At 40.4% G+C, this 26,018-nt stretch overlaps 2 protein-coding genes across 2 annotated transcripts; one reads left to right on the top strand and one right to left on the bottom strand.

Moving 5' to 3' along the window:
• The first annotated feature begins 5,049 nt into the window (after window positions 1-5,049).
• Window positions 5,050-11,953, top strand: TEX30 (testis expressed 30). The gene is made up of 5 exons (XM_032196782.1): window positions 5,050-5,225; window positions 7,065-7,295; window positions 8,745-8,796; window positions 10,269-10,477; window positions 11,670-11,953. Exons 1-5 carry the CDS (start codon window positions 5,208-5,210, stop codon window positions 11,841-11,843), a joined length of 684 nt encoding a protein of 227 aa, XP_032052673.1. The 5' UTR covers window positions 5,050-5,207; the 3' UTR covers window positions 11,844-11,953.
• An 852-nt stretch (window positions 11,954-12,805) lies between these two features.
• On the bottom strand, window positions 12,806-23,790 carry POGLUT2 (protein O-glucosyltransferase 2). Its single transcript, XM_032207948.1, is given in 11 exon segments — window positions 12,806-14,008; window positions 14,215-14,319; window positions 14,847-14,936; window positions 15,384-15,593; window positions 16,175-16,248; window positions 16,251-16,411; window positions 17,434-17,606; window positions 20,385-20,462; window positions 21,221-21,426; window positions 21,824-22,029; window positions 23,597-23,790. Coding segments are annotated over 11 exon segments (1,500 nt in total). The 5' UTR covers window positions 23,776-23,790; the 3' UTR covers window positions 12,806-13,990.
• Between the last annotated feature and the right edge of the window lie 2,228 nt (window positions 23,791-26,018).

Below are 26,018 nucleotides of genomic sequence, written 5' to 3'. Positions count from 1 at the left end.
TTAAAAATTATGTCTGGGGCCATCCATAGCTTCATCTGTCAATCAGTTTTCAGATATTTACAGGCATGTTTCCTTGCTTGATAATGCTTTTAGTGCACATGTGGGTATGTATGAATGTGGATGCTTATACTCAGAAGTATGCAGTTGGTAGCAAAGTAGATTCTGTTCCATATGTAAATTTATGACAATGTGTAAGCTAAACAAGAAAAATAAGGATATATTAACATTTAGATCTTTTGCTTTAACTTCAGTCCCTAGATACTACTAAAGCAAATACACTCTTAAATCTCAAGTACTCTTAAATCTATTTAAAAGTGCTTAATATCCAGAAGGTATTTTCTAAGTTGTATTAAACCAAACTGTTTTTCCTTCTACCCCTGTAGCAGATTTTGTGAAAAGCAGCATATGTTGACTTTAGGAAAATTTGATGCTCTTTCTTTCTATCAGACTAGAAAGTCATAATATAAACTCCCAGCAGCATGCATGTGAAGCCAGAAAATACTTTTCAGTGATATGAGTGATATTCTAACAGAACAGAGGAATAAAACAAACAGGGTTTTGTGGTTTCTTATCTGGAATGCACTACATTTAGAAATATCCTGGACTGTGGAGTAGATAACATAGTTCTTAAAAGCACAGGTGACATGATACTTAGATACTGAGAGGGACTGCTAGAGTACTTCAGAGATCAGGGTTAGAAGGCAAAGTTTTTCATAAATGAAATAAATTACCTGGAGAAATGATAGGGAAGATACGATAGACACTTGTAGAGTGTTCAGGATTACAGGGCAGTTGCCTGTGCTCTGACAATTTATGAATAAAAAAATGGACTTCATTTTCTCATCCGTGGGATTTTGTGTGAGTTAAAGGTAGAGAGGTGCAATGTCATTTTCTGCATCTTAGATTTATCTAAATGCAGATAAATTTAATGCAGATCAATTTAATAATGGAAATGAAAATGGCCTAGGAACAATGGCAATTGAGAAGCAAAATGTACTGAGTTCTCATGTTTAGGGGCTGTTACATGTTGTTTGTAATTATAAATAGCAATAATCTCCAGATAAGTAATGCACTTGGGTGACCGATGACGTATCTGCAGAAGGTATCAGTTTTTTGGACTGAGAATTAAATGTTAAAGGGCCTCATATCTTAACACAATGTTCTTAGTTTGAATAAAGGTAATCCTAGCAGTGACAGTAGTGCTGGTTACCACCCCTAAACATGCTCATATGTCTGGTGAAGAAGCAATAGATAGAAATGGAGTGAAACTTCAGAGTGAAAGCATATATGGAACTGAGTTTAGCATTCACAGATTATACGAGCATGCCAAAAGTATTAATTCTTCTGGTGCAGCAATGGGAGCAGAAAGCTTTGTTCCACTGGCTCCCAGCCGGGTCACTTCACTGACAGCCAAGGGGAGAGAATAGCCACAACTCTCTCCTGCCAGTAGCCCCCAGCACAACGTAGTAATGAATTGTAGCAGCTGCTCCTTGGAAATGAAGTGGTTGCATTTATCAAAAACAATGAGGGAATACAAAATCCCTGTCAAAGACAGGGAGAAATGCATAGCATCCAAAAGTCACCATCCAGAGGCACGCATTATGATGACACCTTCCTTAATTAAAGCATGGAACTTCCATTAAGCACCACGACTGCAAAGCCAAAAATCTTTCCAAAGAGTCTTGTGCAGTTTGAAAGGGAGAGAAAGGTTTTGTGCATTGCACTTTTGTTACCTGGCATTATCTGTGCTCTTGGAGTTTGTGACCAAAGTAACATTACAAAAGAAACTGGTTCCCTTTGCATGTCATGGTTTCATAAAATGAGATCACAGCAAAAACTAGAACAATAAAACAGTGACATTGTTATCACTGTCAAATGAACAAGCCATCCAGTAAAAACAACAGATTATGAGATGGAATTACAGTGGTGGAAAAAGGTTGGAGTTCAGCTGGAAGTAATTCACCTTCTGATTAGTGTCAGCTCCCAAGTGCAGCTCTAACCATGAAGCCGGCTGGCTGACCTTGCTGACTGACATCAGCGTCTACAGCATCTGAACATCTGTCTTGGTCTTTCATCTTCCCAGGGAAAGTCACCCAGTACAAGAGGCCAAGTTCTCTGGATTCTGCAAAGAAATGAGGTCACACAGGCCACTCTAAAATCTTTTTTTGGGTTCACATTATAATGGTTCTTCTTACTGTACACCCAGTAATTTAGAATGAGAACAGAAGATTTAAAAAATATACATATAGCTTCAGCCTAAACCAAACCAAGCCAATAAAATCATTTTGGTGGTCCAAACCAAACCATAAAAAACAGGAGCTTGAGAAAAGACACAAATGGTCTGTTTCTGAGGGCATGCACACACACCATGCCCTCCAAGCTTTAGTTATTTTGTACTGAAAACATACAAACAAACAAACAAAAATTATACACTTTTTCTAGACAAGTCTATTCAGAAAAAGTGGGAGATCATCTCTGTTGTTCCTATTGCATATAAATCTGAGTCTCTGGCATGAAAAGCTGTATTTACAGTCCAAGGAAAAGAGCAGGGACTGATGCACTAGCAAAAATTAGACTGTGGATAATGTCATTCTTTGATAAAGAGCCACTTGAAATTCAGATGGCTTTGGCATATCAAATCTGTCAGAGGTGCCTACAGCAGTGTACAGGTTTTTATAACACACAACATACGTTCTCTGCGAAGCATGTCAAATCACATATCTTTCATAATTGTCATATTTGGTGATAAATTTAGATTATTATGTATCATATATTATTTTGAGAATAAACTTCTATTTCCAGGACTGATGTAAAGTTAAAGTTATGAAATGATGCAAACCAGGTTTTCTTAGATGTTTAATTAAAAACTTTATTTCAGATGCTCAGAAAATGTTTATAATCAACATTTTCAAATGTGGGAGCTTACAGTTAGACTCTTAATTCATATTTAAGCATGCAAAGAAAAATAGTCTGATTTTAAAGACCCGTGGCAGTGAATACTTTTGGTTCTCAGAGGGGCTTCTCAGCACACTTCAAAATTAACCACAGTGTACTTACATGGCCTCCTAAAACCACTGAAACCTGATTTTTAGTAGCTAGATATGACGGAGTTGCATTATGTCACAAAACTAAAAAAAAAAATAAAATCTTAAATTCCTTATATTTGAATGTAATTCTAATTACCATATTTCATTACATATCCAGAAGTTCATAATACCAGAGTGTATCCATCATGAAAATATATCCATGAATTTCAATCTAATATATATACTTCTAATTAAAGTTCCTAGCCTTCGAAATATTAGCAGTATGTGTGTCACAGTAAAGGAACCTTATCTTCCAGAAGAAAAGCAATTCCAGGAAAAGTCTGGCAAAACCCAGTTAGGTTGACTGTATTTCCATGGACCAGAGGCTACAGCAGCATCTCTCCTTCCTCAGTACATTCACACGCTCATTTTGATTTCTTGAGACTCTACCGGTTGCTAGCTAGCCTGCCTCTGTGTTTATGCAGAGAAAAAAAAAAGCAAAAATCAGATCAAGAAAAAAGTAAAACAAAATGCCAAAAAATATAAACTATACTAGAGAACACAAGCACCCACTAACTGCAGCAAGGAAAGCAATGAAGAAGAAAAACAAACAAACAAACAAACATACAAAAAATAGAAAATGGAAGCACCTTTCCTCAGCTCTTTTTCTTGCATTCCTTTGATGTGGATTGAGAGTTGAACCATCACTGCTTCAGAATAGAGCTTCCCAAACCCTTTTTTTTTGTTAAGTATCTCATTTATGAACTTTCCCCTGGTGCTAAGTGTCAGTGGGAACAGCATGATCCCCAACCAAGGTGAGTAACTTCAGTGCTACTTGAAGGCATGGTGTTTCCCCTAGTCTGCTGGAGGCCCTGACTGCAATGCGAGCTGTGGCCCAAGCAGCAGCTGCCTCAGCACCGCCTGTGCTTTGCTGGGCACTTCTGCCAGTGTCCCCAGTGGCAGAAGACCCTTGCAGGCTGTGCCAGAGGCGTTCCTTCAGTTTTATGCTTCCACATCTTGCTCTTGCTTTGCATTTTAAGCACTTCTCGAGTAGAAGTTTAGGCAACGAAGGCTCCCTGCCTTTCCCAGCTTGATGACAGCTGAACCTCTCATAGGGCCTGAAGGTTTCGATTGGTGTTGGGTGAAATCCAGCCAGCAGTGTGACAGTGACACAATGAGCATGCCGGGCAGAGCACATTTTGTCTTCCAGAACGTGAATGTGGAAAAAGCCCTGTTCCGTTTGGGATGGCACCTTGAATCAGTGAGCAATATGCTGGGTGTCCTAACTTACCTGCATTTTATACACCAATAATGGCAGAAAACAGATCGATAGTCTCTGACTTGACAGAAAATATGAGAAAACATTTTGGAGCATTTCTGGGAGCTGGGGGTCTGCCTCTTCTCACAGGTAACTAGTGACAGGACTAGAGGGAACGGCCTCAAGTTGTGCCAGGGGAGGTTCAGGTTGGCAATGAGGAGACATTTCTGCTCAGAAAGAGCAGTCAGGCACTGGGACGGGTTGCCCAGGGAGGTGGTGGAGTCACCGTCCCTGGGGGTGTGCAAGGCAAGGTTGGACGTGGTGCTTGGGGACATGGTCTAGTGGGTGACACTGGTGGTAGGGGCGTGGTTGGACCAGGTGATCCTGGAGGGCTTTCCCAACCTTAATGATTCTATGGCTTACGAAACATCCAACATATAAATACTGCCAACATTATGTTAGAATATCCATGCTTATCGCCCATTACCCAAAAGCTGTGTTTATGGTACGTGATTAGTTTGGTTTGTTTTGGTTTGGTTTGGTTTTAGTCACAGAACAAAGCACAGCCCTGGGGCAGGCTCCGTGCCGGTACCAGAGCTGCAGGGCGGGGCCTTGCCCAGGTGCGGGCCAATCGAGCAGCGCAGAGCCGCGCATCTGGCCGGCGATGGGTCCGAGCGGCTGTCACTCACCCAGATTCCGGGAGTGGGGGGCGGGATCACTCAGGGGAGAGCCTCGCGTGCGCATGCGCAGCCGCCGCCTGACACCGTTGGGCTGAGGTGTGCGGCCGTTGGGCTGAGGTAACGGCCCGGGGCCGGCGGCTGAGGGGCCGGAGCTCCCCCTTCTCTCCCCTCCTCCGGCTCGGGCGCCTCTCCGTGTGTAGTGAGCCTCTGCCTGCACCCCGGGGCCGCCGCCCCTCAGGGGCTATGAGCGGGCACGCAGAGGTATGGCCGGCCTCCTTCCTCCTCATCTTCCTCCGCTCCGGCGGCGGTGGGTCCGGTTTGCGGCCCTTTGAAAGGAGGGGAGAAAGCTGGGGTTGGCGTTGGCAGCGGTTGAGCTGTCCGTAGTGCAAGAGCTGTGAGGGCGTGCGGCGGCTTGGGGATTTGTCATCGTTTTTTTCAAGTTGCCTTCCCTTAACTGCTCGGTGTTGGCTTGAGAAGAAACTCTGAGCAATTCCTGGCAAGATGTGGTTCATGGTTTTTAGTTTAGCAGGTGCTTGCAGGAGAGAAAGTATTTAAGACAACACTGCATTTGCTACACGGCATCTTTGCATTCATACAGGCATTGGAAAATGCTTTTACACTTGTACTGAAGTCCAAAATTTTATTTATTCATTTTTAAGTGTTGCTGACTTTGAAACCAAAAAAATGAGGTGCTGTCCTCTGTAGTAGGCCAGCAAAGCACTTGTAAGGTCTGGTCTCAGCTCCTTAGGCACAGCCTTACTGTGTATTGTTGGAAAAGTCACCTCGTCTGCACATGTTTGAGTTCCCCATGGGGGTGGTGGCATCTCCATACTTCAAGGAGGCAATGTAATTTCATTAGGAAGGCTGCAGAGTGCTCCATATGATTTAACAGCTGTAGCTGAAGGCATAGCAACAACCTATTTTAGTTTATATTATTTTACACTTAGAAATTTGCAGTCCATGGCAACTACATTTCCATCCTTAAGAGCCTCATAAGCTCTGAGATGTGTGCTGCTACCTCTGCCTTTGTAGGTGAAATTTGAAGTATGGGTGGTGACCAGCCAAATTCTCCCTGACTTGGCATGTTCCTTGAGATGTGGTGATGCGGAACAGACCTTCCATCCCAGCACTGGGTTGTTTTCCTTTGCTTTCAAGAGCTTTGGCATATATGGTGGCACACACGCACTCCAGTTCCCTTTTATTCAGCTCAACATCAGCTGGCCTCGTGTCTCCTTCAGCTTTTCCAAGTATCTGTCATGACTGGGGGGTCTTCTGCCAATGTTATGCTGATTTTGTCTTGCAACTGTGCTGTCTGATCTTTTTCTGGGGAAAATTCATCCTGTGACAATAGGAATGCCACCACTCTGGTGAGTGGTTACTGCCGTGTAATTTGGAAATACTTGCTGAGATGTGTCTTTGGGTTTTGTACTTCTGTGGATTTGGCTGCTAGTCAGTGTAGTGTAAGTGCCTAGGTTCACCTTTGAATGTCAATTCTAAAAACATATTAAATACTGTGATATTCATCGCCAGTTATTATGAATACTTAATGAAAAAGTCACTCCTGTGTTATTTTCTTATAGTTACCTGTAATATGTAAAACTAGTGTATTCAAAACTATTTTTCATAATACTCTTTCAGTCTTTTCCCTGTGTAATCATGTTTGTACATGGATGCTACATCTACAGGAAACAGTTGCTGCCTGGGTGGAGTTCTCTTAGCCCTATATATCCTGTTAATCCCGTTTATTTTTAGGTCTTGTAGAAAAGTTTGCATTTCTTATTGTGGAAGACTTAATATTCAAATCAATTACGGCAGTTAGCTCTCAAATAGGCATATAGAGAATGTAAGAAGTAGCTCACTTTGTGCCTTGAAGCATCATTTGAAGCTAGGGATGCTTCATTTTCTAATGGAGAAAATAAGGAGTGATAAGGTAACTTGCTCATTATCGCATGGAAGATCTTTGAGCCAGAGGTAATTACTCACTTAGTACTCTTAAACAAGGGGAATAGAATGGGACTTGTAATTTTTTTTCCTCATCATAATGTGCAGCTTGGAAAATTTTATCTTCTTCTTACTGTTTTTTTTCTGTTTCATTTCTAGGTTCAAGTGAAAATACCTTTTGGGAACAAATACCTTGATGCCATCTTTTCTGTTCCAAAGAAGAAGTTAAGATACGGAGTGATTCTTACCCATGGAGCCGGAGGAGATATGAATTTCCCTCACTTAGTTTCTTTGGCAACCTATCTTGCATCCTATGGAATTCTGTGCCTGCGGTTTACTTGTAAAGGCCTTAACATTGCTTATAGGACTAAAGCTTACAAAGCAGTTGTGGTAAGAAGTGACCAGATTTTGCCAAAGCTTATATCCATGGATGTGCAGGATTTGACGTATATATTTATCTTCTGTCTGCTTCTGGATTTCTTATATTACCAGCAGAGATTAGTCAAGCTTCAATGAGAAAATTGGAAGTGATGGGTAGCTAAATGGAGTGGTGTCCATACGCAAAAAGAGCACGAACAATTCTTCTATAGGCAATAGCTAGAACGGTTGCTGTAAATGGGTCGCTTTGAATTCAGGGAGAGAAAGAAAAGCTTGAGAAAAGGATTTGAAGAGAGCATGGATGTTCTGCCAGGAAATTTATAGCTGGGAAAATGCAAAGAATTCAGTTGGGGTGGAAATGAGAGGTTGGTGTTCTGGGAAGGCTTGGTGAGGAAAAGGGGAATAAGGGATGTGGCTTCAGGAGGGGTTTTCAGAGGAAGGAAGCTTAGGTGGGAATTGTGCTGAATATCAAGGTTTGGGGCCAAGAGAACAAGACCTTAGGTAGAGTGCAGGAGACTGGGATGCAGGAAGATCTAAGGCAAAAGAGATTGGGTGTAGTATAGGAGAGCCCTAGAATATAAATAGGCTTTGATTTCAAAATCACTTTGTTATATGCTTGTGTTTATCTATTTCTGCTGATACAGTATTTAAAATGTTCTTCTATACCTAGATTTTGTTAAAATGAACAATGTTTTGCTATAATAATGCCATCTTAGACTCTTTTTGTTCTGGAGTGTGCAGGAAGGAATCAAAATGGAAAAGGTAGCATGAGCACTTTGCATCAGGCTGAGGTCTTAAAGAATTCATATGCACGATACTGTGGTTTTATTATATGTATGTTACCTTTAAGTCAGTCTTTGGTAGCTTTAATGTGGGTCTATTCTCCAATCTTTTTTGAAGAAACGCAGTGTTGTCAGTGAGCTTACATTAATGTGCTGTGGTGTAAAGGTGATTTAAAGGCCGCTATTAAGATAGCATCTAATTAGTTACCTCCTAAGAACTGAAAAAGTTGTTGCTGAATTTTATTTGTTCTGTCAGACATAACTGGCTGTGTCTTAAAGTTTTTCTTTTTGTTGGAATGCATGACCTCAAATCTCAGTGAAGGATATTTGTACTAATTTATTCAGTATTTTGATAGGCTGAGTGTGTGCATGGTCTGTTACTGTAACTAAGTTGATACACATAATTAGTTAATATTTTAGTAAATTGATGGTGTGTCTGAAATTTTAGATGTGATGAGAACTAATGTGAAATTGTTTCTTTATTACATTTTTGCTGCAAAATAAGATGAGCTGATTTGTGTGGGGAAAAAAAGCAACTCTTATGTATGTGGTCTTTGTTTAATCTGCAGTGATGAAAGAGCTTCCCATGTTGTGGTTAGCAGCTCCGAAAAAAAATCCTAAGCCTCTCAGCTGTCACAATTCTGGCTTGTAATGTTTCTCTCTTCTCTTATTTCTTTAGGAATACTTAAAGCTTTCTGATGATTATAAACTTTCAGGTGTCTTCCTCGCAGGTACAGTTTTTATTATTTATAGTTTTCCCTCTCATTCTGGCTGTAATTTTAGCAATCTCCAATTACTCTGTTTTTTACAGTCTGTCCTGCTTTGGTAAGAAGTGAAAGACTAGATGTGGATGACAGGTTTCAGTTGGTGGTATGCACTAAAAGCTTGCTGTCCTGTGTGGGAACAAGCTGAAAAAATCCCACTGGTCATTACTGCTTCATGACAGCAATTCAGCTGTAGGCTAGGAGGGTCTTCTTTCCAGAGTGTTGAATGCTCTCTAATCTTTATAAATTGACTAGAAGCCCACGGATTGCAGTGAGAACATAGGTGCTGAGCTCATTTGCAGATCTGCATTTGTGTGTCTTAACCTGGAGCTGAATCCAACAAGCTGTGTAGCTAGGGGATGAGCCAGGTAGGCGTATAGCTCAGCTCTGCTTCTTGCATTTCAAGTCAGAATATCTAGCCTGATGTGTTCACAGAATTATTTTGGAAGCATCTGGATCTATTCGTTGTCCTCTTGGTGCTGTAGATCTTTTAGAAGGATGAAAGAAAGAGCAACAGACCATGATTTAGCTCTGACTTGGGGAGAAAACCTGCCTGGCTTGTGACAGGGCACAAGTTCTCTGATAGTCCTTGTGTACCTTTTAACTAAAAGTCTTGAATTCTGGTTTCTGGTAAACAGCCATTTTGCCAAAGCAGGATTTGGTACATAAACCTAGTGGCAGATAGAAAATCAGTTACATTCTGTGAGAAGGGAAATACATGGGGGTAACTAGGAACAACTTGATACTGGAAACTTAAAAATGTTGTCCGACTAAGCGAAACCAGATCTGCCCTGAGGCAAGTTAATCCCACTGGAATCAACTACTTCTAACACTCAATTACAGAGCATTGTCAGCTCATATGCTGCTTCTTTGAGGAGGCGTTTTGATATCCCCTTGCTGTTACTAACCGACCTCATGCTGCATGTTCACTCTATTTTTTTTCCCTTTCTATTTTTAAGCTGAAAATTTATGTGTACATAAACACTTGCTGGATTTGTTTGGGGAGTAAGGAGCTTAAAATGTTGGTTTTTACTATGAGCAGATTAAGGCTGCATGAAAGAACAAACACAAGTTAATTGCATTATTTCAGACTTTAAGGATCTGTTTGGAATTGCAGGGATCTGTAGTGCAGGACCTGTCCTCTCTCTCCCTCACTCAACCCCTTCAATAGGATGAGCTCTTGGTCCTTCCAGTATTGCAAAGGATCCTTTTCAGTTTCTCTTTTTTCTTTTTCTTTTTTTTTAACTGGCTTTGTGGAAACATACTATAACCATACAATTACCTTAGCAGAAAAATGAATAAAAGTATACCTAGCATTTTGTACTACATATACACTTAAAAACAAGCCATATGAATGTATTTAGGAGTTGAGCACGCTAAGAATGCAGGTGAGGTGATTGTGGATATACTTTTTTCCTTTATTTTAACATGGGAGAAAGGCCGTTCCATGGGCTCACGAGCTGCTGCCTCTGTGATACGTCAGCTCAGCCAAGATGATGACAATGATGACTTCATTCAAGGTCTAGTGTGTTTATCTTACCCGCTGCATCGACCAAAACTGCAGTCCAAGCTCCGGGATGAAGATTTATTATTTATCAGGTGTCCGGTGCTGTTTGTCTCAGGATCAGCAGATGAGATGTGTGAAAAAGTGAGTATCTTCGTAAATCCTTCTGTCAAAGGGCAGCATGGAGGAATAGGAATGAGTCTGAGTGGTGTTTGTACTGGTATCCACAGCAGTGACTTTGATTAACAGCGTTCTCTAAATAGGAATGTAAATATAAATACAAATATAAATCTTCTGAAGGAAGATTTGGGTAGGAAATTTCATCAGATTTAGGGAATCCTGGGTTGATTTCTTATGCTTTTTCACATGCCTGGATACTGTTTGGTCAACTGCTCTGGGAAACTTATCTTTTGGCAAATAAATAATCCAGCTTTTAATTTTATTTTTTTTTTGGTCCTTTGATAGCAAAGATTTTATGAATTAAGTGACATGTTGAAGGAGCAAGTTATTTGGTCTTCTGTTTTCACCAGCTCAAGTTAGAAAACCTAAGCACTGCTATGCTACTAGTCCACATTTGTCAAATTTTCATAACATTCTTCTAGCAAAGCAGTTCTACCAGAAGTTAAGCTTTTTTGATAGCAGCATTTTTGTTGACATGAAGAACAGGTGTGCAGTGATCAGAATACAATGTTTTTCTACTGTTTTCTTGCAAAGCAGTTATCTGTTGTTCTTGAACTGTTTGGCTTCAGTTTGGGATGGTATGTATGCAGTTACCATTTTCCATGCTTGGACAGTTTCTAAGGAGTCAGAACACTTTCACAAGGAGTTGTCACTGAAATTAGTGTGGTTAGCAACCGGCAAATACCTGGAGTGCCTTCCTAAAGGGGGAAGATCCTTAAGCCCTTCTGAGCTGGTTCCACTTTGGAGACAGCTGAACAGAGCACTAGTCTCCAGAGGGTTGTGCTGATACTCTGGCACTGTAGACACATCTGAGTATAGTTCTGCCATTTCAGTGCTGTACCCCCTCTTGCAGTAGGAGCGCGTTCTGTCTGAGTGTGGGCAAGGCGCCTTCACAAGGTTATGAAGTTCTACATTTCTACTTTTAGGTGTATGAGTGAGTGACTGTTACTGAGGGCTAGTGTTTAAGTAAATTATATTACTGAATACAGTATTATTGCAGCTTTTCAGTTACTGTCTCTTTAATGTAAATGCCAATCCATTTTTGTTTTGAAACGTTTCCTATTATGTGTTACATAGGCAAAGTGAGAGACATCTGTGTGTTAGACAATTTGTAGCAGCTAATTATCTAACTTTCCCATTTTTATTTTCTCTGTAGCAATTGTTAGAAGGTGTGGCAAGCAAAATGAAAGCCCCTAAAAAAATCCATTGGATTGATAAAGCAAACCATGGGATGGCAGTTAAAGGACGAGCAGAAGATGATGTCATGGAAGAAATAAACGCACAAGTTTTTTCTTGGCTTAGAGAGAATATTGAACTGGAGCACAAATGACTTGCAGTGAGTGGTTAAGTAGTATCTTCAATCAGCTTTTTCTTAAGTGCAACAAATCAGTTTGTGGCATACATTTTTGAAAACAAGTATTTTATAAGTCTAAGGGTAAATGTAAATAAAACTTTTTTTTTTTTTTAATGAAAGGAAAAAAATATGCAAAACAATAAAAACATTTTAAAAGAAAAATGGGAAACATCAAATATTCAGTGTCTGAGCAGCATTGTTTTTAGTATTTCCATGCAAAATTTATACACAACACTTAATGCTCTGCATTACCAAGTAAATGGTTTTTGACTTTTTTTTTCAGTATATTCAAATATTTGGACTCCAAATCTTCAGATGTGTTTTTATTTTTGAGTCTATTACTGATACTATCCTTGTTTGAACTTAAAACATACTGATCTGTAAAACTCTGTGAGCATATCTCCCAGGGCTGGACAGCGAGGGTTTTACTGTTCTGTCTTGGTGCCCTGTTGGGGCATTCTGCTGTGCTACGTGAACTGTGATGGGAGTAGATTGGATAAGATTGGACCAGATGACCTTGAAGGCCTTCTGCAACCTTAATAATTCTAAGATTCTAAAATACTTAATAGGTGCCTGCAGGTGTTGTCTTCCCCATTATGGACTGAGAGACCTGTGGGTATAACCAGGTTGTAGCAGCAGCCTAATTGCCTTCAGCCGATGATCAGCATGTATTGGCTGTGTGAATACCTGAGTTGAAACTGCCGGTTGGTCCTGAGACAAACACCTTGATGTTGTCTTCTGAGACACTGGGTTCATCTCCACTGCCAAGTTTCCTACAGCCTCCTCTGGTTGTTCTGCATCATTACAGCTTGCAGCTCACTGCTGCAGTGTGATCAGTTCCCCGTTCTAGCCTGGAGGTGGTTCTGGGGAGTGACTGCTGTATGTGGCAACACAGAGCTGCTTAAATGCACTGAGTCAGCTGTGGTGAGCTCAGAGGATTTCTCTGAGGATTTGGTCAGGTGACTGCATCTGCTAGCTTTGTTTTGGTGCTGTACTGTAAAAGATCAGGTGATTACTGTAAAAAAACAATTATTCATGACTAGTTTATTGCAGTTAAATTATACAGCTTATCAAGTGATTGAACAAACTACTCTAAGCTTGCTTTTACTATAGCAAAAAATAATCAATAGACAGGTGAAAATTAAAAATCAGATATAATATTCTGTCATTTCTTACAAGGCACCTCAAGAATGCTGATTGCCCATCAGTAGCATTGTTTAATAAGCATGGGATGTATCTAGATGCTCACAGCCAATTTCAAAAGGCACATAAAATCTGTGTGGCTATTTTCTTTAAGTTCACTGTTTTACAGAGAAAATAAATCCTCACTTTTGACTGGGGAGGTGTGTTCAAACTTTAGAATGTGATGAATTTAGACTTGACATCTACCAGTGTAGCATTTTGTGATGATGATGATGATATGCTCAGAAAGTAGCAGCTGAGTTACTTAACACCAGTGGAAAATAGGTATTTTAAGAGCAGATCAAATTGTAGAAGAATGATTGGTTTATTATCAATAGTCACTGCTCAGTGCCACTTAATTCTTTTTATATTTCTGAAAGGACTGAGTTTCACAGAGAAAGCATCTGTGAAAAATCAGTTTTTATCTAAGATAAGTGTCCAATAGAGTTGTATAATTCCTTCAGGTTAAAGAATACAAACCCCACATCATTGTCTTTGAGAATATTGACTGTCTCAGAAGGAACAAAATTATGGTCTGAGAATGATTGCTTTTGACAGGCATGCCAGGGAGCAGGTATACGATTCTTATCTGGCTGTTTTTGCTGAACATGCTAGACTCAGTATCCCAGGCACCTAGTCTGAGTAAAAAGTACCTGCATTTGAAAAGCATCTCAGGACAGTACCAAGTAACTGATAGAAGCGTGTTTTTTATTTAAAAAAAAAAAAAAGAAAAAGTTATAAAATGTGTGTTGAACAAGGCTCTGTGACTGCTCCATGATAAAAAGGAAACAGGCAATAGTTGGTTGTCTTCTGTATGTAGATCATGATAGAGTAAACTTCAAAATAACCGTTTAATTTTTAATTCAAGGTTTCCTTCTGTCCTGAAGAAGTGATTCTGAATGTAGGTAAATATCCAAAAAAAATGATTTTATTTCTTTCTGTCAAAGTTCATCTTTGGTCTGTAATAGAGAAAGAAGAAACATTTTTCAGTTAACTGGAAACTCAATTTTCAATAGTCTAGTCCTGCAAACACAACAATAAATGTTTTTAAGCCACTAATAGTCTGGTGACAGAGTATGTGGTATTGAGCAACAGTTGTTCCAATTTGGTTGAATACAAACTGCAGACACTGAGCACTTTACATTTAACACCATATATATTGTACCTTTTTTCTGTGGCAAGTACATGGAAAGAGGTCATCATCAGGCTGCTGGACTTTCTCCATGCCTTCTCTGATTTTTGGCTCATTCACTTGCAAACTGGCATATTCCTAGTTTTAAAAAACGAAAGGTGTTGTTAATTCATAAGCTCTTTATGTTGTAAATCCTGCAACAACTCAGCTGAATAATTGTAAAAACTCCAGGACTACAGTTTTCTACTCTGTCCACGCTGTGCCACAGAAAGGGTAAACAGATACCCAACTGTTGACAGGAGCCCCTTCGGGTGCCTCACTGGAGTTTCAATATCCTGGTGCTAATGCAGAGATATTTTCAGCTGTGGTTCACAGGGTGCGTGTCTGATGGGGAGTTCTTTGATCATTGTGAGCAACGTATTCTTGCAGATTAAGTCAAGATCTATGGGATCTGATTGCTTCTCTCAAACTGCCCTCAGAGTCTTACGCGGTTTCACAGGAAACAAAAGCATGCGGTGTTTATAAACCAACTGAATTTCCTAATTGCTGTCACTTGCTTTGTGGCTTCAAGTGCCGGATTGGCCAATTTCCAGCAGCTGTGTTGTCCTGAATTCTCTCTATGGGATTTCTATTTTTGTGGGAGTAGAAGTTAAAAATACACTAACCTGGAAAAGTTTGAAGTAGTAACAAAAAATGTGATCTCCCATGAGATTGTTTCTTGCAAATTCTTGTCCAGATTTTGCAATATTTTTGGCCTGCAAAAGAAAGAGTTTGTTTGTTTGTTTTAAATTCTCTAAAAATGGTAGTTATTTCAGGATGCTACTATTGATTCTAGGGTGCTGATAGTTTAAGATAGTTCATTTATTTTTATCTAGTGTTTACATGTCCCCACACTGAACTGTCCATAAAACAGTAACATAAATCTCTTACTGATACATGGAAGGGATTAGGAATTTAAGCATTATTAATTGTAAAAGTAAGGCATTCTTATCAAAAGAGTCTCCAAAATTCCTATTAATTCTCAAGCAAAGGGCAGCATTATGTATTCTTAAAAACTGCTTCTATTTATGCACTTGATGATGCTCATTCTGAAGTCCTTTCAGAAGGAAATAACAGATTTTGTTTTAAAGAAATGTATTTTTTGCTCAAGACAAAGCTATTTGTCAAGAAACATTGCCAAGTACTTCTAAACGCGTATTTACCTCTTCATCGTGCTCTTTGGCCCACTGTAGTTTTTCTAGGAGATCGCTCAGATCACTTTTGAATGGAATATAGTGTTTCCATGGCTGCAGCTCATTATAAAAATGCTCATAGTAGATGGAGTCTTGCTTTAGCACAACGCTGTTTCCTGCTAGTAGATAAGGTAATCTATATGCTGCCACTGTGCCATCAATGTTAATTTGATATTTATACTGGGGAAGAAAATGACCAGAGGTTATTAACAAACAAGACCCAAGTAGCCTGGTTAGCTCGTGTTATTCTGAGGGCACCGGTATTACTGACTTGCTGGTATTGAGAAATGTCGGATTGGCTAGGCAAGCATCAATTTTTAAGTAGCTTTTGTTATTTAGTTTGGAATTCATCGCAGTGCGGGGTACACAGGTGCCCTCTTCATCAGTTAAGCTCTCCGGACATTCTTAGACGCTCATCCTGGGATGTGAGGGTTGATGTGCCACTTCATCCACTGACTTCCCACTATGTTAGTTATGTTAGTAGTCCTGATCACTGAACCAGGAAAAAGAAATAAAAAGGAACTTGGAGTTATTAGATTACACCAGGTTCTGTGGAACCTTTAGATGTAAATCAGACATCTTTATTCTCAATCTAAGAGCTACACAGCAGTTAGTCCCAGCGGAGAGAAGCCTACTTATGCTTGTCGTTGCTGTGCTGGAAAACCAAAATCACTTCATTATAAATAATATATACAGAGTTATTTGGTAATGGAAAACACTGAGAACCTAGTTCTACAAAATATAAATGACTAGTGGCTTACCTTAAAAAAATCAAAAAACGAAATGTGCTTAACAATGGGGCCATAGAGGCTTTCATCGTGTTTAAAAAAAAAAAGTTTGTGAAAGCAGCATCTATGATCTCCGGATATTTTCTACTGAGCTTTACAAGTTCAAGCCTCTCTTTGCGGCTGTCACGTCCTCTCCAGAATGCCGTGGTATTCTTGTCTTCCCATGATGGGCCGGTGTTTGCTTGAACTGACATCATATCCAGACTAACCCTGCAGGAGAAAGTAGTGATTTATTTGTGATGTCCACTGGATTTTTTTTTACATGTGATTTGGATTTATTTAAGTGTGATTACTTGAAATAATTTATAGTACTAATAGGAAAATACCAAAGATGAGGGTGAGTCATGATTATACCTGTATATGTATTTTATCAGTATTTTTACAGTGATAAAAAGAGATAGGGAACGTCAAATCCACAGACCTGTGGCAAGAGAGAACTGTGTGTGGAAAGAGGATCTGTCGGTTGTTGTGTAAAAAGCAGCTAAAAGTGGGTATGGTTGCCATGGGTGATGCAGGGTACAGGAATAATTGAAAATGGTGATGAGGCAGCCACAAATAGTCCAAAGCAAGGTTGGAATGTAAAAGGCTTAACAGAGCATAATTTACTTCCACAGAAACCTGCTAAATTAAAGCACAGAAGCTGTGGGCAAGCAGAGCAAATTTAGGAAAAGTCTTGATAATAAAAGCTAGAAACGTGAATGTAATGCAGTGAAATGATATATGGGTTCAAAATGAATAATGAAGATATCTTAGAAGCTGTATTTGTATTGTTCCAAGACAGCAGCAGGGCTGTTACCGCAGCCAGGTACCAGTAATCAAGAGATGGTAGGTCCTCAGCTGAGCACTCTGGCTTCAAAGGCCTTTAAATGTTCTAGGAAACATGGGAAGAGAGAGTCCTGGCCAGCTGTCAGCAAGTTCATTGTGATGAAGCAGAGCACACAAACAAAACACCTACTCTTGTAGTGTTTAACTCCGTGTGCTTTTTTCAGTGACCTGACTGCATTTAGATAAATTCTGATTTTTGAAATAGAATAGTGGAGTATGTTTTCATACATGTAACTTGTAGAATGTACAAATTGGTTCATGCTATGATGCCAATTAAATAATTATTGCCTATCTATACTGTATCAATGTCTCAATGAATAAATAAAAGTTAATGTACTGATAACGTAAGTACCTTTTTGGAAGAACACTTACTATGAACTTTGTGAAAAAAATAAAAAATCTCTTACCGTCCCATAGTCTCCAGAACCGAGTCTGTTAAGTCATATGTTGGCATGACGATGTCTTTTGATTCACTGGACCCACACCATGAGAAGATAGGGTGCAGGTTCTGCGGAGGTTTCTTTTTCTCCAGAGGCCAGTCCCCCAAGTTAACAAAAAATTCTACATCTGGCATTTTCACCTAAACAGAAGCAAAGGAGGCACAAACGCTTTTCAATATGAAGCAGCATTCTTTTGGTGGAAACTTGCAATTTGAGAACATCACCAAGAGCGAAAAAAAAAGCCTATTCTGTAGTAATAGTCGATGTACCTGTAATACGTAAAGTTAGAAACATTAAAAATACTCAGACCACAGAGACTGTGGTCTGTAAGATTATTTATTTATAAGAATGTCACAAAATCACCTAGGAGGTCTCCCTCCCAGTTTAGAAAACAGTTGCTTGTTATGCTTTAGATGATTGGCCATGCAGTCCTTGTTCCAGGCTAGCACTGGGACCTAAGTAAGCAACCGTATAACTCCAAGGTAAATTGGACCACCTTGTTGACTGTATTAAAATTACCTTCTCTGAAGAAAGAACACTTCTGAATATAGTAATAATTCCCAAATTAAAATATGCATATACATGTAAAAATATGTAAAGCCTATTCTGACTCCCCACCATATTTAAGCACTTCTCTCAAACCCCCTTACTCTTCAAGTATGAATGGCTGGGCAGTCTAACATTCTCCAGGATTCTTCTGTGGCCCAAACAGGTTTTCATTAAGTTTCTAATTTAATTTATGGACAAAGAAATTAATCATTTGCTGACTACCAAACGCTTTCCTAAATGCTTGAAGATATTTTTCTCTAACCTGATGATTTAGGAAAACCTTTGGCAGAGACACCCAGAAATTCTAAAGACAGAGACCCAGAGCAGTACTTTTGGTCTTCAGTATGCACGCAGACAGAAAAGGTTTCACTGCGTCCCTTCCTCTCAGAGGGGGTTTGGCTACACCTTCTGATCTTCAGCGCTTAACTTTATTAGTAGAGTGCCATCTAATGGTTATAATGGACATAGGAAAGCTATACATTGTATTTTATCTACATCTGAAGTGACAGCCAACCCAACAGATCTATTGTCTCTCAATAACACTAACAGAAATTCCTGTGAGGATTCTTAATGGGGATGAGGCTAATTGTGTTTTCTAAAACTGCAAACAGATTCTGCCTTTGTAGCTTAATCTAAATCCCTCTGATAGATGTTTTTCTGTTCTTTCTTGTCCAATTCTGCTGAAAGGCTTACTTCCAACTTCCATAGAGCAACCTTTAATATAATTGAAGCTACATTTATGTCTTCCCTTAGACTTCATTACTTGACATAACCCCCACTTGACTGTATGCCTGGCCTCTCCTAACATTTTCCCATGTAATGTCAATAATTGAACAATCCTTTTTGAAGCATGATGCCCAAAGCTAGACACAATAGCATAACTGAGACATTACTAATCCTGGGTATAGTGGAAAAGTAACTTTACATTTCTTTCATGTGTTTATTCTGTTAATGTTTTTTTTTTGTTTGTTTCTTTTTTCCAACAGCATGCCACCATTGACTCCTTTTAAATTTGTGATGCTATAACCTTCACACTTTCTGCAGAAATAGCCACCCACTCCCTATTTTAGATAAGTACTGTAACTATATGATTCATTTTGTGTAGTATCCTTTGTCACGTTATCCTTTTCTTTCCATACAATAATTACTTGGTAATTATAATCCTGATACTGTTCTGCGAGAGGCTTTTGGGTTCTTTCATTTTTGTTGTCTGAAAGTTCAGTAGGCATATTCTGTAGTCCATCACTGAGTTAAAAACATAACTAGGTTACCAAATGGTAACCTAGAGCTTAACATAACTAGGTTACCAAATGGTAACCTGAGCCCAAGACAAAGAATACATTTGTTATGCCTTTCACCTCTCCAGAAATATTGGCAACTACTCTTTTAGCAAGGTTTGCCAAGCAGTTTACAGCAGTTCCTTCTTCACTAAAACTAGACTAGAAATTTTATTCTAGACAAAGTGCTCTTATTTTGGTTGTGAGAAACTTATGAGTCCTACCCTCAAAAGCCTGATTCCTGAAGCCTATTATCTTGTTATAGAAGGAACCTTGCTATATAACTTGATTTTTGGATGATAAACCCATGGTATTTCATACCAATTGACTTATCTTTCAGATGCATACAAAAATGTGTTTATTATTTTCGAACAGATTTGCAATGATTCTTTTTAAGTGATTAACTCCCTACTTTAGTAGCTCCTCTCTCTTCTTTCTTTCAAAGATAAGTGCTTTGTCTTTTTACAGTAAAAAATAGATATTGCCTAACTTGGATATCTTAATATTTCTGCTGCTACTCTCTTTACATAACAATCACACTTCTATGTGCTGAAACTTCAGCTCTGCTATATTCTGTCACTATGTGCATAACGTCTTCTTTTTTCCAGAGGTTCCCTAGAAGTCTGTGCAGTGCTTTTTGCTTGTACATCCAGACAGTTCCCTCAAAAGCCACCTGTTGGGCTTTTGGCACTTTCTCAACCCTTTGCATCTTGTTTTCAACATTTGGAATTTAATGAAGAAAGATACAAATTCCCCATTTTCTTTCAGCAGAGACAGAATTGCCTATTAGGTGCTATAGGATGATTTATTTAGCCTTCAGGAAAAACAAAAACAAAACTACACTCTGTCCAACTCTATCAAGCTCTCCTACAAAGGCCTGGTAAACAATGACACTCCATACACGCATCAGATAGCATTCCAGAACATCCCAGCTTCGAACAAGAACAATCCACCTCATCTTTCCATTATGAATGAAAGAACAAGAAAAGGTTTTTAACAGAAATAGCAACAAATACACTGAGGCATATTTGTTAAGCCCAGGCTTCTATAAGTTAGGACACACAGAATAAATGGCTACACAGATGTACTCACTTTTCTTGTCAAAGAAAGAAGTATAGCGTCCATGAAAATTCTGAAGCCAACGTGTTCCCCATACGTCTTTATATAAACCTGAAAATAACCCAAATAGTTTACTGGTCTGGTGTTTTCATAACAAAGAACGACTGGCACAATTTTGAGTTTTTTAATAACTCAGTAACTAGTCAGACTGTATGGCTTTATCTATAGATTTATGAATCAGTTGGGAAGCTTTAGAAATCTCTCGTTCATGATAGGAAAGGGGTGGTAGGAGACAAGCTTTACTTGCGTTTGTAGACATTTTAGATCTGTCTCATGGAAACAGAAATTGGTTGGCCTCTATTGTGTTCCATTGTTCCCACTTCCATATGACTCTACTGAAGTCTGTACAGTTTTATTGCAGAGAATTATTGTTCTGATCCTCAGTGGAGCTAAGTGGTATTTCTTCACCTCAGCCTTAGGCACAATGTAGTTCCACTGATGCATGTCACAATTAGAAGATCGTGACACTTCACAGCAATACTGCTCAGAGAACAGAAAACTGAGCAAGCATTTTGGAGGCTGGATTCTGTTCCCAACACTCATATTGATTGCTTGGAAAGTAATGTGCCTTCACTGTGCTGCAATTGCTTCGGTTGTAACATGGACAAAAAGCAGTTTACAAAGCAAGACAGATATTACTGAGCTCATACACAAACTGCAAAGTATTCAATTTCAAGGACAGAAGCCAGACAAAGAAGTTTCTCAAAGAACAGACAACAAGAAGCCTCTCAGCTGGAATAGCCAAGAGGCCAAATTCTATTGCTCGTCACCAAATCTCCATAAGGACTTCAGATCAACCCATACTGTACCTCATTATCTTTGATGGTGTAATGACACAAACTCTGCCTTTGTCCAAACCTCTGTGGGATTTCTTTCGCAATCTTATCTGGATCAACAATGGGAAAATTTGCTAGGTCTCTCTGAATCTGTGGAATGACCTGAGGGCAGTTCATCTCTTCCAGCCACGCGCTGCTCTCCTCCTGAGGGCAGTCACAGTTTTCATGGTAAACCGGTCCTATTAGGAATGCAATCATTATTTTAATGAGCCACACTATTAAGCCACTGAGATCAGAAAAGAAGGTCAAGCACTGAGCATTCACTGTCTAGGGCCTGGTGGTATTTTGTTTGTTTTTTGAGTCCAGTGGCATCACGCCAAGCTACATCAACTTCTGTGCAAGCCCTTTGCTTGCTTGGCATTAGCTTCATAGCACTTCACTCCTCTTTACTCTATTGAATAGCACCTGCAGGACACTTACAAATAGTCTGTAATTCCATGGGATTTGGAGGTCCTCAGCATTTCCAGAGAAGTACTGAGGTCCTGCTACTATGATCCTATGCTACTCCCTGAAAATACTGTAGGATGTGCTTTCTGACAAAAAGCTATGAGTTTTGTGCATAGTGCTGCTTCTTACCTTTTAAAATATACGGAGACTTTGCGACGTGTTTGTCTCTGGTTTTGATTTCTATCTTCAGGCTTTTGTAGCTTGCATACATCCTGTATCTCACAATGAAGGAACCATCTTTCCTGTCTAATACTTGCACACCAACCCGAGTGAACTGTTCATCAGGAGCAGTGATCTTCACCTGGAATGTATTTTCACCCGGTGATGAAGTGAACCTACCCAGAGAATAAGTGGGAGCTGACTTAAAAAGTAAACACACAAACGTTTTCTTAGTTTTATCCATTCATTTGAAATGGAACAGATTTCCAGTGACTTCACCAAGCCATGCTAGGTCTTTATGAGCACATCCTAATGTTCACAAGGCAGGCGTGATGCTCCCAAACAGAAATTTGTCAGGTTACCTAAAATGTCTCATGCTCTTAAAACCACTAAGTATGAAGGCATTTCCACTCAGATATTCATGAACACACCTTGAAAATTACTTGGTGTCCTATATGTTGAACAATGTTTTAGTCTTTGTTTTGACTATTTGGGAGCAGAGCACATTCAAAAATCCAGTGGGGCTCTTGGTTATTTACACTTGGAGCTCCCAGGTGTAGTGATGGGGAGGTAGAAAGCATGCAAGTAACTGGATGGTGGTGGATATATATATTAAAAAAACAACAACAACAAAACATAATAAGCTTCATCTGACAAGCTTAATAATAATGTTATTTTACATATACGGAAGCGAAATATTTCCAGTTGACTTTATTTCCCAGGTACTATTTAGGGCAGTGAAGAATGAAGTTAAACTTCTAATAATGTTTGCAGTCCTTAATCTTTATGGTATCTCATACAGAGAAAAAAAAAAAAAAAAAAAAAAAAAAAGGGTTATTACAAATGCTTGTGTTTTGGTAGGGAAAAATATTATAGTAGGATTGTGTAATTCAATGTATACTTGTCCAGACATACTGGAGAGCTGTCAGAAAATACAGGAAATATTTACTGCCCAAGATAAGCTGAACTGGCACCTGCCAGACTTGCATGTGCCACAGCGCATCTAATCTGGACAACCTGGTTGGAGCACTGCAAGCACATCCTAACTAGTTGTAAGGTCAGAATTTCTTTCCTGGAGAAAACTTCAGAAGAGGTGTGGAGAACCCTGGTGCACCCTAACAGTGGGTTGAGATGTGGCTGAGGCATCTACCTGGACCTAGGAAGTGGGAAATGCTCCCTAACCCTGGAGAAATCACCACAGGCTATGAATAATGGATAACACGGAGTCCATTCCTGTAAGGATACCTGAATAGAGCCACGCAAACCTGATTAGGGAAGAAATGAGAAGGCAAGCTGATGAAATCGAAAGCCATGAGTTTCTTGTAAAAACTAAGTTTACCTATTTAATTCCTACAAAGTTTACCTAAAAGTCTACAGAGTACACACTAATTGACTCTACTGATCTGGTGCCTACCTGCTTGAAATGCTGATATTCCTGACAGCAGAAACAAGTGGGACACTCAAACAGATATATCATAAATTAGTTACTGTTGAGTACTTGACAAAGCCAAAAAAAATCATACAGTGTTGATTAGACCAATTAGACACTTTACTGTTTGTCGTTTTCGGATTCTTTATTTTCTCCTCTCATCCCACTGCACAGTATGTGATACCTCTAAGGAGACTAACTGGCTTCTTCGCAAGTTAGTCTCTTCAGAGACTAACGCACGGAGACCACCACCACCCCCTTTCCCCGTCCCCCTCGCCCTGCCAAGTGCCGGAGGGGGCCGCCGCCGTCCTTACCTGCGGCCCTGCGCGTCCAGAGCCAGCACGAAGAAGTAGCGGGCGGGCAGGACGGCGGCCGCCCGCAGCCCGGGCCCCCACACGGCGCTGAGCTCCGCGCTCACCCGGCCCCCGCCGCCCGCCGCGCCGCCCGCCGCGGCGACCCCCAGCGCGAAGCCGAGCAGCCACAGGCTACGCATTGACGGCGCCTCCCCCCGCGGGGGGACACCGCCCGGCAAGGCGGCGGCGGCTCAGCCGCGACCGGGACAAAGCCGCCGGGACCTGCCTCGGCCCCTCACGGCGCCATCCCCGCAGCGACCGCGGCGAGCGGAGCGCAGCGAGCACCGGCGGCTGCCCGAGGGGCGGGTGGTGCCGCACTTCCCGCGGCCGCGGCGCTGCTGGGAGATGTAGTCCCCTCAGCAATGGCCGTTGCTGGCCGTTGGCGGCCGTTGCTGGCCGTTGGCGGCCGTTGCTGGCCGTTGGCGGCCGTTGCTGGCCGTTGGCGGCCGTTGCTGGCCGTTGGCGGCCGTTGCTGGCCGTTGGCGGCCGTTGCTGGCCGTTGGCGGCCGTTGCCCCAAAGACCCCCAGCCCCCGGGACCACCTCAGTGGAAAGAAGCTCGGCAAAGCCGGCTTGGTCCGTGTATTTTTTTTATTATTATTTTTTATTTTTTATCATGCAGCCATGTCACGAATCGAAGTCCCCTCAGTGCTTGGCACCGCCCATGTAACAGCGGTGTGGGAAATGAGTTTACGGTCAAGAAAATATGTGTGTAAAATCCTCCCCACACAGAGTCCTGTGACTGAGGTCATGGTCCTGAATCTCTCCAGAAGCATCACCATTTGGGATGCCACCTTCATCACCGCAATCCTGAGGGAGGCTCCATGCCCACTGCGATAACCAGTTAACCAGACCTTTTATACATTCAGGTCTTCATCCATAAAATAGTCCAAACCCCCAGACCTAGTGAACAGATAAAAAGGGTAAAAAGACACAAGGTTTACTGAAGCAGTTCACACATAAATATGCTGATTTTGCTTCTACTAACTATCCAGCATTTCCTATTTCAGCAGTCGCTCCAGAAAACTCTGGAATTTCTAGGTTATCAAGAAGCTAGCAAGACAAGGCAATTTAAGGTGGACAAATGGCAATTATGCATCTATGTGTTTCTACATTTTTTTTTTTCTCTACAAGGTTTGAATTTGGCTATAAAGTTCTGCTTTTATGAATGATTATATATGTATGTATATAAATCTGTTTTGTTGTTTGTTTTTTAAAAGTGGGGTGAAATTGTGGAAACTAGAGTGAATCACCTTTTCTGAATGGGGATATAATGCACAGCAGAGGTGGAAAAAAGTCCAGATTAACAAGTTGTTTTTGCAGCTCTGAGCAAATCCTGGAGCCTCTCTTGCATCAGAAACCTACAGGATTGTCTTCAAGGAAGTTCAAAGACCCACCAAAGACCCTGAACTGCAGAGAAGAAATAGGAAATGCTCTGGCTTGATGAGCTGGCACACTACACAAGGTGTGCGTTGGTGGGATGGCACTGCAGAGCCGCGAGTGCTGGTGAGGCACCAAATGTCCAGGCATGGGACCTGTGTACATCCAGTGTGGATAAGGACAGTCATGCTAGGGAAAGTCCTCAGCAGCTGCCCTGTGCTTCATAACGCAGTAATGAGGCACAGGCAGTGCAGCAGGTGCGTCTGGAACAAATGAGATCCTGGTGGCTCCTGCATGACCACTTGGGTTTCATCAGCATTGTGGGTGTAGTGTGTACTGCTAATTACATCCTCCTAGGAGGTGGACCCACAGGTTTGCTAAGAGCTAAATGGAGAGGACTTCTCATATTCCCCTCGTATGATAGCACCAGTAGTTTTCTTATGAAAATTTCTTAAGAAACATTGAATGAGGAAGATCTGGATTTCCAAATTAGGAAGACAACGTGGAAAATACCAGAATATTTATCCTATCAATCAGAGATTTTTTATTTTTTTTTTAAGACTTGAGGGACAGAGGTTTAAAATGAACTCTCAGTTTCTTGAAATTGATCATGGCTATTGCCAGACTGAAAGCAGTGCAACTCCTATCGCACAGAAGAGCAAATGCAGACATTGGCACTGTTCTTAAATGCATATGTACACATACTCAAATGCTTCTCTTTCTTGTACAGCTATGGAAACCTTCTCAAAATTAAAGCTTCTTTCTGCGAGAACTTCAATTCCATGAGATACTTCCAATTTTCCTCTTTATTGTTTTTCTCTCTTTAAGGCAAACAATACAGAAACATTGAGTATCATCATCAAGGAATCTTGAATTTTGAAGAGATTTTGCATTTTGAAATACTGCAAATGTATTTATAAAAAGCACACAGAAATCAATTCCTTTGAGAAAATCACAGGCTGAGCAAGGGCCAAATGGGCCCATAAATTTAGTCTTTTCCAAGGA

This window comes from Aythya fuligula, chromosome 1 (assembly GCF_009819795.1).
Source record: "Aythya fuligula isolate bAytFul2 chromosome 1, bAytFul2.pri, whole genome shotgun sequence".
NCBI lineage: Eukaryota > Metazoa > Chordata > Aves > Anseriformes > Anatidae > Aythya > Aythya fuligula.
The sequence above is the reverse complement of the archived record's forward strand: the minus strand, read 5'-3'. Positions and strand labels throughout refer to the sequence as shown.